The sequence below is a fragment of the Dipodomys merriami genome, unplaced genomic scaffold (assembly GCF_024711535.1).
Source record: "Dipodomys merriami isolate MVZ:Mamm:240054 unplaced genomic scaffold, mDipMer1.0.p SCAF_2, whole genome shotgun sequence".
NCBI lineage: Eukaryota > Metazoa > Chordata > Mammalia > Rodentia > Heteromyidae > Dipodomys > Dipodomys merriami.
Window position 1 is genome coordinate 71475170 of NW_027203381.1, and position 14360 is coordinate 71489529.

Here is a 14360-nt window from a genome sequence, read left to right on the forward strand (position 1 = left end):
CAGGACCAGCACACACATGAAAAAACCCCAAACAAAAATACAACTCCACAAAAAAAAACCCAAACCTATCAACAGACCTGTGTAGGATGTGAGCTCTTCAAAAACAGTGAACAGAAAAACTTGACTCAGATCTGAAGACCACCTACTTAGCAGGAGGAAGGCTGAAAGGGTGGAAGGAATAGAGCATCAATGCAGAGGAAAACAGGAACTATAAGCCAAGTGTACAGAGTGAAACTTTTGCATTTTTTTTTTTTTGGTCCAGTCGTGGGGCCTGAACTCTGGGCCTGGGTGTTGTCCCTCAGCTCTTCAGCTCAAGGCTAGCTCTCTACCACTTGAGCCACAATGCCACTTCCGGCTTTTTTCTTTTTGCTTATGTGGTGCTGAGGAATCGAACCCAGGGCCTCAGTCATGCAAGGCAAGCGCTCTACAACTGAGCAACCTTCCCAGCCCTGTATTCTTGACTTTTTATGTTTTCATGTCTGGAGTGTGAACTCTGGGCCTTTTATCTGATAGGGCCTCACGTTTTTTGCTTGGGACTGCAATCTTCCTGCATCTATCTTTTTCATAACTGAGATAACAGGTGTGAACCTCCACACCTAATTATATGGTAGGTCTCACTAGCTTCTTGCTCAGAGTGGTCTTTGAACAACGAACCTCCATTTCCATCTCCTAAGTAGCTGGGATTACAGATGTGAGCCACTGCACTGGGCACAAATTAGACTTTTTATAAAACCTTAAATTAGTTATTAACATTGCACTCTTCTCCCAATAAAATAACATAAATAAGATGGAATAGGGCACCAAACAGTCTAAGACCACTTTAGTGCCTTATCTTGGGTTTTTGACCTAGGCTATTGTTGGTATACCTAAACTTAGATGTAGTATGTTGTTGTTTCTCCTCTAGCTAGAAGCTGCAAATGATGGAGCCAGTTCTTTGCCACTAACGCTGTGATAGCAGGTGTTTTCAGTCTACCTTTTCACACTGAAGGTCCCTTGGAGAGGTTAAAGGTTAGACTAGAAAAGGTGTCATTTAATTAAGCCACTTGCTTTGTGGGCCAAGCCCTGGTCTTTTCCCTCCTTGCCTGGATATTGGTCTCCCAGGATTCTAGATTCTGCTACCTTCATTTTCTCCCAGGTCAGCCCTAAATTTTTCCTTTGCTCACTCTTCGGAATGTGTTTCATTTACTTCACCTGGCCTTTGATGATTCATTTCGCTTTTGTGCCTGCAAATTGAGGATGTTACTGAGATCTGCCTGGCATTTAGGGATTTTTGAAGTCAGAGGGTCAAAGTCCATCTTTGACTCTTTCCCTTTCTTTAATAAAAACAGAATTATTTAGCTGGGTGCCAGTGGCTTATGCTTATAATCCTAGCTACTCAGGAAATTGAGATCTGAGGATCTCCATTCAGAGCCACTGAGCAGACAAATCTATGAGTCTCTTATCTCCAATTAACCAGCCAAAAGCCAGAAGTGGAGGTGTGGCTCAAGTGAAAGGGAAAAAAGCTGAATGAGGCACAGCAGTGCCAAAACAAACAATAAAATACAAACAGCATTATTTAATCTGGCTTATTTGTACATAAAATTGTATACCATCTATAAGTTGTCATGTTGTGTTTTCATACATCTTGGAAGTTTCCATATGACAATGTTCATTCTCTTCCAATTAGAGTAGATAGCAAAACACAGAAAGAGAGCGGTTTAATAGTTATTTTTCTTTGGAAAGGATTTATAGAGTCAATTTTGCTACAATTCTTACCCAGCCTAGTAAGAGATAAAGTGACATTGGAAAGATGTTCATAACACAGCATTGCCTAAATAAGCTGCTCTTTGAAGTCCCATCTTTTATTTATACAAACACACCATGTTTAGCTTGATAAAATTCTGGAAGAAGCTGTCCAGTATTTTGGGTTGGTATGACTAAGGAGTATTTTTGCTTACTTGTGTTGATTTCTACTTTCTAAGTACTGTGTGTTTTCTTAAGGTCAGAATTATTTACAACAACAACAACAATAGGGAATAGTAATACGTGTTTTACAATTGACCGTCATATGGTTTGAATATATTTTCCCCCAAATGAGAAGTGTCAGAGACCTGGCGACTTTCTGCAACTTTCTGTTGCCATCTTAGGATTCAAGAACTTGTCTTTTCTTTTTTTCTCTCCTATACATAGGTCAAGCAATCAATGCCTCAGACAGACAAGCAAATATGCATCCCACCGGAGCTGCCCGAGCTGCTGAAGCAGTTTACCAAAGCTGCCATCCGGACCCAGCCTCAGGATCTCATCCAGTGGGCGGCCGAGTACGTGTTTCTTCACCTCCAGGCTCCTGGGAGGGCAGGGGTGAGGAGAAGGGAGCACATGGAAAACTAAGAGGTCCTCGTGGCTGCATGAAGCCCAGGCTTATTAGCATCATCTTTGTGATTTTCAGCTATTTGATGAGACAGAGCCAGGGTGCCATGTCCTTCCCTAAGTGAGCCAAAGTGAGCAACAAGACACCAGGGCAATAGTCCAAGTGTCTTGAGGCCAGGGTGGATTAGCATGTCCCATCAACACATACCTACCTACCACCCCGTCCCTGAGTCCAACTGGGACAGCAGCTCCTCCCGGTTTAAATTTACACACCTCGTTCTCCCATCTCACCACCAGATGGCAGCAGTGCACCTGGAGGGTGGCCATGGGGCAACCCTTGGGATGGAAGAGGAGGCATCACCCCAGCAAACTGGCTCGCTGCTTTAATGAGACACCTTCCTCCAAGACTGTGAAAACTCATGTTTCCCTCAAACACACTGCATTTCTTGCCTTTGGGGAAACAGACTATTATTGTCCTCAGTGTTTCTTTGAACAGTTCTGAACATGAAGATTTCTAGCAACCTGGACAAGGAGGCAGAGTTGAGTGAGGAGGCCAGGCCTGGATATAATCTGCATGCCTCCAGCGGGGTGCTGCTTCCCAGAGACCCCTCACAGGCTGCTCAATCGATGGGCTTGCACGCCAATTGCTGGCCTGCATTGCGGTAGATTTACACAGAAAGCCCCTCCATTGTCAAACTGCTTCTTATACAAACTAGCTAGTAACTTAAAACTGGGTAACCAGCCTTGGGACAGGAGTTGGGAACTGAGTAGACCTGGATCTTTTGTGGATGTTTTTATGGTTGGATGATTACCCTTTCAGCAGTGCTTCAAGGAGAAGGGGGAAGAAAAAGGGAAAGGTAAGGGCTGGGGAAGAGGGTGACCTCAGCCTGAGGTGTGAGTAGGAAAAAGCTGTTAACCCTTTGCAGAAGACACAAAATGCCATCGAAGTGGGGTTTACAGTCTCTAGATCAAGGCTCTGGTGCTTCTGTGCTGTGCAAAGAAAAAAAAACCCTATTACAAATGGAAGGAAAGTAAGCTATAGTGCTCTGAAAGAAGGCACAAATGTAGTTGCTTTACCTAATCATGAATCTTGTGCAGTTTTCTATTCTAAATTTTATATATTACCTCGAAGATTGGACTTTAACAGCAGAAGACTAATTCATTTTGGCACACTCAGATAGACTTTGTTTTATATTAGATGATAGTTTACAGCTCCGTTTTATTGTTCTTGTGCTACTGCATTATAGTAAGAAAAATGGCATTTCTTCATATTGTCCTTGACATTTATGGAAGAAAACATTCCATTATTGTAGCCTACTTGCTCCATATTGTATGATGTGCTATAAATTTTTCAGACATCCATGAAAGATCAGTTTGTACTTTAACTACTATGAAAAAGAGCGTGACCTAAGAACCCTCTCCAGCCTATTGAGACATCCAAAGCACTTATCGGATTGTTTTATGTGACTTACAAACTTGTAGCCTTTCAGAGAATAAAACTCCACAAGTATATCCAAGACAAAATGTGTATTCATTGCAAGCAAGAATTTTCCTACATATATCCTGTCAACAAAGAGTTTACCTTCCAGGCATCTGCAGGACATAGACCTATTAGTTCTTCAAGTAGATATATGTGAATTACTATTGTTAATGCCATGGAACTGCCTGTCGCCAAGGGAGCTCAAAGACGCAGAGGACTGAATCCATGACAATACCTTTCATTCTACGAAGTTTCTTCACGTGGGTAGTCACTTTGATAGAATGAGGGGGGCTATGATGTCACTGTCCCATCCATTGATGTCACCCACATCAGGTTACAAATCCTGAGGCTACATCCCCTCCAGTGGTCACACTGCACCCACCCTCACCCCAACTAAGCTATCTGCAGATATTTCTTAGGGACTTTGTCAAAGGTGCCCTTAGATGATTTCCTCTGCCTTCTTGCTGATCCACTTCCAAGGGGAAACTGGAACGTACTGATTTGGTCTGATTGTGAGCCTTTATTTTAAAAAAAAAAAAAACCTTCCTATATTCTTCTTATACTGTTTGGCTCTAGAGAAAGTAATGGTGTGGTGTGTGTGTGTGTGTGTGTGTGTGTGTGTGTGTGTGTGTGTGTGTGTGTGTGTTTTCAGGGACAGGCAGAAGTTTGTGATTCAGATATAGTTACAAGACATTTGATGGAAAACAGAGCCTGTCACACACCATTGACCACCCGCAAGCCAATTGCTTGTGTCCATACCCCGCTTCAGGCAGCCTCTGTGCATTTCATCCAATCCTGAAGTAAGATTGTCTGTCTTGTACATTGCTCTGCAACGGCTCACCCCACAACATGGGGAGCAGGCTTGGTTTGCTGACAGTCTTAGGGAAGAGCAAGGTTTTGAATCATATGTACCCTATAAAGTTGTTTCCAGCCTTTGTTGGCTTGTCTTCATTCCCAAGCTTCCCTTGATGTCCTGACAGTCTTCAGTCTTTCTTGCTGAAGCCCCGGGATTCACAACCTCAAGCCAGGAAACCTTCCTCACCCCCAAAGCACTTCCACCCCTCCCCTTCTCCTGTAAGTCATTTCAATTCTCTCCCAACTTCTCTTCCCCACCCACTGCCTAATACCAAGCACACACATACATATGTATATATCTTATTTATAGCTTAGGATATGTATGTCTTTCTGCATATATATGTATATATATATGCATACATATATTGCTTAGGAGGGATGACTGGAAAAAAATAAAACAAAATCTAGCCAAATATGCCCAAGGAAAAGTGCAAGTGCATACTAAACTTCTGTTGGTTGTTCCTCATCTTTACAGAGGAATAACTTTATCCCCTAAGTAGTCTCTGTTCCTTAATTGGAAAGTAACACAATCAGAACTTTTCCCATATGCAAATGAAACTAAACACAGTATCTAATCACTTGACAAATGTTCTTTCCTCTCTTCATTTCTTCAACAAAGGGGAGGGGATCCTTAAAGCAGCCAGAAGCCACTCAAGTATAGGACAGTCCCCCACTCACAGGCTTTTTTTTTTTTTGCAGGTATTTTGGGGCCATGTCCCGTGGAGAGATTCCTCCTGTGAGAGAGAGATCTGAGCGAGTCGCTTTGTCCAACTGGGCAGAGCTAACACCTGAGCTCTTAAAGGTCTTGCACTCTCGGGTAAGAAACATGGTAGGGATGTCACTGAGGCCAGTGGGGTACAAAGGTCATCTGTCACTCTGGCAATCAGGGAGATAGAGGCTAGAGGGTGGGCTTCCCTCAGACCACCATAGAGCCCTCAGACCTGCGGGATACCCAGGGGCTCAGTGAAATGCCTAAAAAGTGTAGTCTGCTGTCTCTCCATGATGATAGCATCTTCCTGATGCTATCAAGACCCTGCAGTGAAGCCAATTGCAGTCCAGAGGGAATATACTGTAGTTCCCCCCTGTAGTTCCCCAGGTACAGACACACCCTCAGCTTCCTCAGCTTGCATCATCCTAGGAGTTTCCCTGTGAAGGGAAGAGGAGGGACTGGCTTTTCAGATATCTGTGGTTTGGTCAATTCCCAGGAAACCTAGATAAGCATCACTGTTCCCTGAATTAAGACAGAGGGGCTTTGGGGATGATTCAGAACTTGAATTTCCTAACTACCTCAGTTCTAGAGGCTTATCATTTCATTAGGATGAGAGGGAGTCAGGTGCCTGTAGCTCATAGCTCTAATCCTAGTTAGTAGAAGGATGAGATCTGGGGATCAAGATTTGAAGCCAGCCTGGGCAGGAAAGTGTAATTAACCACTGAAATACGTGAAGTGCAGCTATGGCTCATGTGGAGAACACCAAGCTTGAACAATAAAAGCTAAGGGACAGTGTCCAAGTCTTGAGTTCAAGTCCGAGTACTGGTGCACATACACAGGAATCAGAGCTTGGGAAGGTGTTGGGGAACTTCACTGGAGCATCTGCACCCTCACTGAATCATTGGCCAACAACCAGCTCCTCCTCTGATCTATCAAGTGACCCCTGTGCAGAGGACAAGGTGGAGTTCTAAAGTGCCTGGGAGCAGAGAGCATTAGACATGAATACTAAACCCCTATTGGTCAGCCATGTACCTCACATCATCCCTGGGAAATAGGAGGGATGCACTTGAAATCTAGAGGGAAGAACTCAATGAAGTGTGGAAGCAAAATAGCAATGTCCTGCTCACTCCACTACCCCCTAGTGGTATCAGGAAAGTCTTCTGCCTGCTGCTTCTGTTTTCAGGCTATCTTGTCTGTATTATGCAGAGAAGCAAGGACTAAAACCAGAGAGCATACATATATCAGTAAAAAAAAATAACCAACAAAAACAACTTAGATATAGCATAAGCTAAGCACTATGGCTCATACCTATAATCCTAGCTACTCAGGAGGCCTTGAGATCTGTGAGGATTGAGATTTTAAGCCAGCCAGAGCAGAAAGGTTTGAGAGATTCTTATATGTTAACCACCCAAAAGCCAGAAGTGAATGACAGTATGGATCAAGTAGCAGAGTGCTAGCCTTAGGCACACAAAAGAAAAAAGAAAAAAAGAAAAAGTAGAAAGCCCTAAGTTCAAGCCCCAGTACCAGCACTGAATAAAATAAATGTAGTATAAACATATATATCCCTCATTTTTTACATCTGGAATTAAAAAATTATTAAGTTATCACTAGACCTTGAAAAAACAACTGCCAAACAAGGTCTTCTGACCTCCCTAATACCTCCCACTCCTGTCTTTGTGCTGGAAGAAGTTGGGGCATCTCTTGTCCTCTCCAGCTTCTGTGCTGTGTCTGTTCCCTGCCTGCAGGTTGCTGGCAGACTGATCATCCATGCAGATGAGCTGTCCCAGATGTGGAAGGTGCTAAATCTCCCAACAGATTTATTCAACAGTGTGATGAACGTGGGTCGCTTCACGGAGGAGATTGAGTGGCTGAAGTTTTTGGCTCTTGCTTGTAGCTCTCTTGGAGTTGTAAGTTAACTTTTTTTAAAAATGAATTTAGTTCCTTAGGAGAAAACCCGTGTCTAGGCTTGGAAAGAGCACTCTGTCTATATACACAGTCAAGGATATATCTTCTTCAAATCTTCTCCTCTCTGAATTAATGTCATTTCTGTGCTCATCAGCTGAAAGTAGGAATGAGAGAGAGACAGACAAGACAGACAGACAGAGACAGAGACAGAGAATATTATTACTTGGCTCTGGGGAGTTGGCCAAAGTATGGATTTTGGATTCTTTATGAATTTCAATCTTTGCCCTCAAGTTTATTTTCACTTGACCTCAACTCTTTTCTTTATAATTCCTGGAGATAAGGAAGAGTCAGTGTTAGAACAATGCTTGCTTGATTTGGGATGGAGACTTTTAAAACTGATGGAGGGCCTGGGAAGGTGGCTCAGTGGTAGAGTGCTTGCTTCACATGCATGAGGCCCTGGGTTTGATTCCTCAGCACCACATAAACAGAAGGAAAAAAAAGCCAGAAGTGGCGCTGTGGCTCAAGTGGGAGAGCACTTGCCTTGAGCTGAAGAGCTGAGGGACAGCACCTAAGCCCAGAGTTCAAGCCCCACGACCAACCATAAAACAACAACAAAAAAAACCCATGATAGATAAACATAATTGAATGCAAGAACAGAGATAATAGAAAAGCAAGCAGACAGATGAAGTTGTTTCTAGAATTGCAATCATGACATCACCATGGCTGCAGGATGTTCATACAAATTCATGCCTTTCTCAAATGTATCTTACTTGACAACTGGAAAACCATTTGTCTGTTTTGAAGAGAAAGCCGCTGAAAGCTGCCTTTCCATATGTTTAAAACCCTGGGTGCATATTATGTGGACTCACTCTTGTTAATCGCTGTGATAATAACTTATATGGACACAATCAGAAATAGGATTTTTTTAATCTCTGAAATTCAAACAAGTTTAACAATTACTGAGGACAAAATGTTGCCTCTGTAGCACAGGATATGAAAAGGGAGTTTGAATTATTCAGCATATCCAAATATGATCTTCTTTCTTCTTGAATATGCTTGAGACACATAGTTGGCATTTTTTGTTGCGGAGTAAATTCAGAAGAAATGGTGTAATCTCATAGGATTACAGCTTTTCCTATGCGTCTCCTGCATCCACCATAACCATTTTTTAAGAGAAGGAAAGAAGAAACTTATTTTGTTTCTTCATTGTTATAGCTTTGTATAATGAGTAAATTACCGTCCTCCAAAGAGGAGAGGAAACCTTAGTAGAGGTGAATGAACTGTCTGTAAGGACTGAGCTTACTTCTGAGAAGAAAAAAAAAATCTCAAGGTTTCTCAAAAGGGAAAACAAAACCTTGGCATAGTCCATTAACTTGTCTACAAGTTATTCATACCACATTTAGAGATTTTTCAAAGGGAAAACCTGCCTCTTAATTGCATTTGTGGGAAATAGACCTCCATCTACAAAGGGTAAGAACATAAGTAGATAGGCTCCAATTCAGGAAGTCAGTCTGGACAGAAACTCCTCCAGGTAAATGCCCCTCCCTCCTCAATACTCCTTCAGGGGACAATTGAGTGTTTAAGGATAGGGAAGATCTTAGTCTTCAAAGCAGCCAATTGACAGGGTTCCCACATACCTTGGTTCTCTCCAGAACCTCTGGTTTCCTTTCAGTGCTGCTGTGCTGCCCAAGCTGTGAAGGAGCTGAATGTCCCAACATATTTAACAGATCAAAGCATGGTGAATGCTCCCCACCGGTTCATCTCTGGTCTCAATGACACTGGGACCCCAGGAGTCGGGGCCACACTGTCATCTGTTCTCTGGCTTTGGTGGTCTACTTCAAAGCTCCTCACCACTTTTGAGGTGTTTGAGATGTCTGAGTTATCCCCTTTGTCCCATAGCTAAGACTTGCCAAGTGTGATTTTGGAAAGCCAAACTGCGGTCTCCTTAGAATACTGTGTAGTTGCTAGGTTTGTTCTGTTTGTTTCCCAGGTTGGGGAGGAAACTGTGACATGAGCTGTAGCCTTCTTCTAAACTAAAGAGATTGAATCGAATGTTCCATGGGGTCTCTGCTTCTGAGATACCCTCGTGCCTCCCACTGGAGAGAGTCAATTCTGAGAGACCCTGAGGTAGCTGACTTTCCCCTCACCCTCCCTGGCAAAGAACACCTAGAGGTCAAGTCAGCCCAGCTGTCTACTCTGGTTTTTTGGTTTTTCAAAACACAAAACAAAAACACTAGGAACCAGTAGGAGGAGTGAGGTAGTTTGGCTTACCAAAGTCACACCTGGGCTAACTCTGGACTAAGGGACAAAGATATAACCCAAACATCTCAAACTACTCAAAAGTAGTGAAGGCCTGTGAAGTGGGCCACCAAAGCCAGGGAGCAGATGACAGTGTGGCCCAGACTCCTGGGGCCCCAGCGCCATTGAGACCAGAGATGAGCCAGTGGGAAGCATCATGTCACATTGTTTCTGGGCGCTTGGATGTGGGGTTGTTTGGTACTACGATCTGAGAGTTGTGTCGCCTCCAAATTCATATATTGGAACCTAACCCCACGGTGACAATATTAGGAGGTGTAGGGTCTTGGAGAAATGATGAGGTCATGAGGGTAGAGCCCTTCTAAATTCTCAGAAAGGACTGAGGGAGCCTGTTTAGCCCTTCCATTGAGAGGACAGAGCAAGAGGGCACCACCATTTATGAAGAAGTCTCCTGGCCTTTTAACCTGCTAGTACCATGATCCTAGATTTCCCAACCTCCAGAACTGTGAGCAGTAAATTTCTACTATTTATAAATTATTGAGTCAATGATATTTTGTTTTAGCAGGCCAAACAAGCTAATAGACAAAAGGTATCAACATGTACTGAAGGCCTTGCTTCCAATTAAATCCACATGTCCTTGGAGACAAGCCCAGGATTTTCTCTCTCTTTTATAAACAAACCATGATCTTTTGACATCTAGAAAAGCACTTTGCTTCTTGTGGAAAGCCTAATTCCAGTAACAGGAACATTTGTCTCCAGTTTTGAGCCCTCTGGGTCTAACATGTGGTTCTGAATAGTATGGCGGACAGACCTGTGATCCTCTCCTCTTTCAGCATTTCATCCTCCAGGCTGCCGGTGTCATCCCGTTTCCCACTGAAATTAGTTATAAAACTGAAAAGAGCATGTATTGGATAAATAATTGTGTTTGCCTAAAATGTTGATAAATATTTTGTTAGCAGAAATTTTTGCCCTTATTTTCATTGTTAATGTTGTTTTTACATTTTTTTATTAAAAGGTAATATACAGAGAGGTTACAGTTTCATTAGTCAGATAATGAGTACATTTCTTTTTAGATAATGTCACCCCTTCCCTCACTCCCAGTTTTTCCCTCCTGTTCCCAGCCACAAGTTGTGTAGTTCATTTTCAACATAGTGTCTAGTGAGTACCATTGCTGCATTTGTTCACCTTTTGTCCCTCCATTTCTCTGCCCCCCTTGCCTTCCCCAAAACAGATGGATGAACAACCAAGACAAAAACAAAACAAAACAAAAAGAGCAACAAAAAACCTCTTGTTTCTAATTCCTGGAGTTCATTTTTGTAAATATTATTTTATAAGATCAGAGGCAAATAGGCATTTTGCCTTTGTGTTCCTCTCCTAAGAGTATCCTCCTTTGGGTTAATGTTGTTTTAATGAGACAAGGTCTTATCACTAACATAGACTAGCCTAGAACTTGGGCTCCTCCTGCCTCAGCCTCCTGGGTGTTGTTAATTATAAGTATGTACCACTAGACCCAGCTCACAATTCATTTTTTGAGGCTTGTAAGATGTCCAAAGCTACCTCTGTAAAGGGGATCTTCATCTGACAAAAAAAAAATCTAGGAGAAGAAAATAAAGATCATTTCACTTTCTGTTTGAATTTATCAAAATGCTCCTGCTCTTAGAGTTCTTTACCCATTCAGCTATTTAGTAAATCTTTAAAAATATTTCATAATGCTTTTTTCCTTTGGAACAATATTAGGATTTGAACTCAGGGCCTCATGCTTCCTAGGCAGGTGTTTTACCACATAAGCCATGCCACCAGCTCATCTTTGTATTAGTTATTTTACAGGTAAAGTATCACTTTATGCTCTGACCTGGACTGTAGTCCTCCTATTTGTGCTTTCCCTGAGTTGAAGCCCCAGGACTGGCACCCACACAGAATGGTCTTGCCTCCAAATAGAATCACATTCTCAGTCTTGAACGTTTGGCCTCAAAAAATGAGATGGGGGGGGTGTTTGGTCCATAACAACACCCAGGAAAGAGGAAAATGGAATAAAGGAAGTGCTGAAAAGGTTGCAGAGTATTTTAGAGAAGCAGTGAAAAAGTGTTAGGTGCACAAACTCATCTTGTAAGTCTCCCAAACCACTCATGGAGTGGTTACATCTCACATTCAGGCCTTCCCTCCCTTCCTGACAGCTGTGGCTATCTTCTCATGCCATCTGACTTAAATGCAGTACCTGTAATTATGCCCTATACAGTGTTCTCATAATTCTTCCCATGTGAGGACCCCCAAGGAAGTGGCTTGCGATAAACCCTAAATTTCCTTAACTTTGTGTGTGGTTTTTTTCCTTTTTTTTTTTTTTTGGTCAGATACTGGGACTCAAACGCAGTATCTGACATGTTCACTCATTGGCTGATGTTTTACCAACCCCTGGTTTATCGTGTGTGTGTGTGTGTGTGTGTGTGTGTGTGTGTGTGTGTGTGTGTGTGTGTTTGTGTGTGTATGTTCATATGTGTATCCCAGTCGTGGGGCTCAAGCCCTAGGTGTTATCCCTAGGTGTTATCCCTGAGTTATTTTGCACAAGGCTAGCACTCTATAACTTGAGCCACAAATCTACATTTTTTTTGGTGGTTAATTGAAGATGAGTCTCACAGACATTTTTACCTGGACTGGCTTTGAACTGACTGCAATCCTCAAATTTCAGCCTTCTGAGTAGCTAGGATTATAGGTGTGAGCCACCAGTACCCAGCTTTGTTTATCATTTGAAAATGACTGTCAAGATTCTATTTCATATAATAGCAATGCTAAGAGGAAATAAAATTGGAATAACTTAATAAGTATTAACAGATGCAAATAATGCTTAAATTCATTGCCATCAAATAAAATAGTCACTTCAGGAAAATGATGGGCCAAGTTTATTCACATCTTCATATGCCTCCTGACACACAGACTGCCAGCCCTGCATGACACACACCAGCAAACTCCCTATAGACACTCATTATAGTCAGGGAGACGATGACAGCAGAACAGTGATCACCTGTCAGAGAACATGGACTAGCCTCCGGCCAGTCATGTATGAGATGCACAACTGCTTGTTCAGTCACCTAGTCACACCTAGCTGGCCACTCAGGACTGTTTTCACAGATCCCTGGAGGGTGTGTGTGCAATCTGTACATTGTCAGTTTCAGCAAACCATGAAGAAATACATGCTGACCTATCTGCTAATTCAGAGCCAGTCTTTTCCTTGAATTATTCCTTTTCTGTAGCCTATCATTTCATAACTTTTTCACTCATGAAATTTATGCAAAGATTTTATATTTATTTAAAGACAGGATCAGCTCTGAAGACCACTGATGTTCAAGTTTCATTAGAAAGAGCTTTTGGTCCTATAAAATCTTTCCTCTCTTCCCTCCCTTTATCCCCTTCTTTCCTTCCTTCCTCCTTGCTTCTTCCTCTATCTCTTTCTTAGGGTTTCTCTATGTTGAGTACATGCCTGCACAACCCCCTCGAGTACCCCTTCTATTATTAAAACTTGTGACATTCATCTGTCAGTGTTAACACAACAAGAAGTACTAAATGATTTTACTTAGATGCATCCCCATACAGAAGAATTTTGTTTGTTTTTATTTTCCTATAGCTTAAACCCAGGGCTTGGACACTGCCTCTCAACTCTTTATTCAAGGCTAGTGCTCTACCACTTGAATCATAGCTCCACTTCTGGCTTTTTCGTAGTTACTTTGAGATAAGTGTCTCACAGACTTTCTTGCCCAGATTACCATCCAATCACGATCCTCAGATCTCAACCTCCTGAATAGGTAGGATTACAGGCATGAGCCACTGGCACCCTTCAAGAATGGGTTTATCTTCATGTTTGGTACCATTTTTCCAGCATCTGCAACCATAATCTTCCTTCTCATACCCTCCTTTCCCCTACTGTAGCTTTGCCTGAATTATCTTGTTGGAATAGATAAGTTAGATGAATAACCTTAACTCCTCAGAGATAAGATTGGAGAGCACTAATAACAAATAATTTAATTTCATAGAAATAATCATTTTAATAATTATAATTTTATATTAATATAAACTCAATTCTTTATTGAGGTTACTCTGATTAAACCAAAACAGTTAGAAAAATTTTAATAAGAACATCTAGCAATTGATAAATGTATTTTCTTATCGGAAGAGATGGGGAGGAATAGTGAAAAAGGTGACATTAAGATGCATTGTTCTCATAATCTGATTTGTGGAATTGAAACCTTTTTGTACAACTACTTCAAAATAAATAAAATATTTTTTAAAAGATTCATTATACTGACAAACTTATATTTTGAACTGAAACTCCTTTGTACAACTACCTAAGGATAATCTTTCTTTCCTTCCTTCCTTCCTTCCTTCCTTCCTTCCTTCCTTTCTTTCTTTCTTTTCTTTTTTGCCAACCTTGGAGCTTGAACTCAGGGCCTGGGCTCTGTCCCTGAGCCTCACTGTGTTCAAGGCTAGCTCTCTACCACTTGAGCTACAGTGCCACTTCTGGATTTTTCTGTTTGTGTGGTACTAAGGAATTAAACCCAGGGCTTCATGCATGCTAGGCAAGCACTCTACCACGGAGCCACCTTCCTAGTCCCACCTAAGGATAATTTTTAAGGCCTCAAAAATACGTTTATCTATTTTAGCCAGGCATCATTGACTCTTACCTATAATCCTAGCTACCAGGAGGCTCATAGTTTAAAGCCCACTTGAGCAGAAAAGTTCATGAAACTTCTATCACTGATTAACTACCAAAAAGCTCCAGAAGTAGATCTGTGGCTCAAGTGGTAGAGTGCTAGCCTTGAG

General features: G+C 42.0%; 1 protein-coding gene across 1 annotated transcript in view; it reads left to right on the top strand.

Annotated features, from left to right (window-relative positions):
* Window positions 1-14360, top strand: part of Ropn1 (rhophilin associated tail protein 1) — a 29237-nt gene that overhangs the window by 12903 nt on the left and 1974 nt on the right. The window contains exons 2-4 of the mRNA XM_070030042.1: window positions 2170-2297; window positions 5381-5498; window positions 7136-7297. Coding sequence (XP_069886143.1) covers window positions 2182-2297; window positions 5381-5498; window positions 7136-7297 — 396 coding nt within the window. The 5' untranslated portion in view covers window positions 2170-2181. The remainder of the gene's footprint in view (window positions 1-2169; window positions 2298-5380; window positions 5499-7135; window positions 7298-14360) is intronic.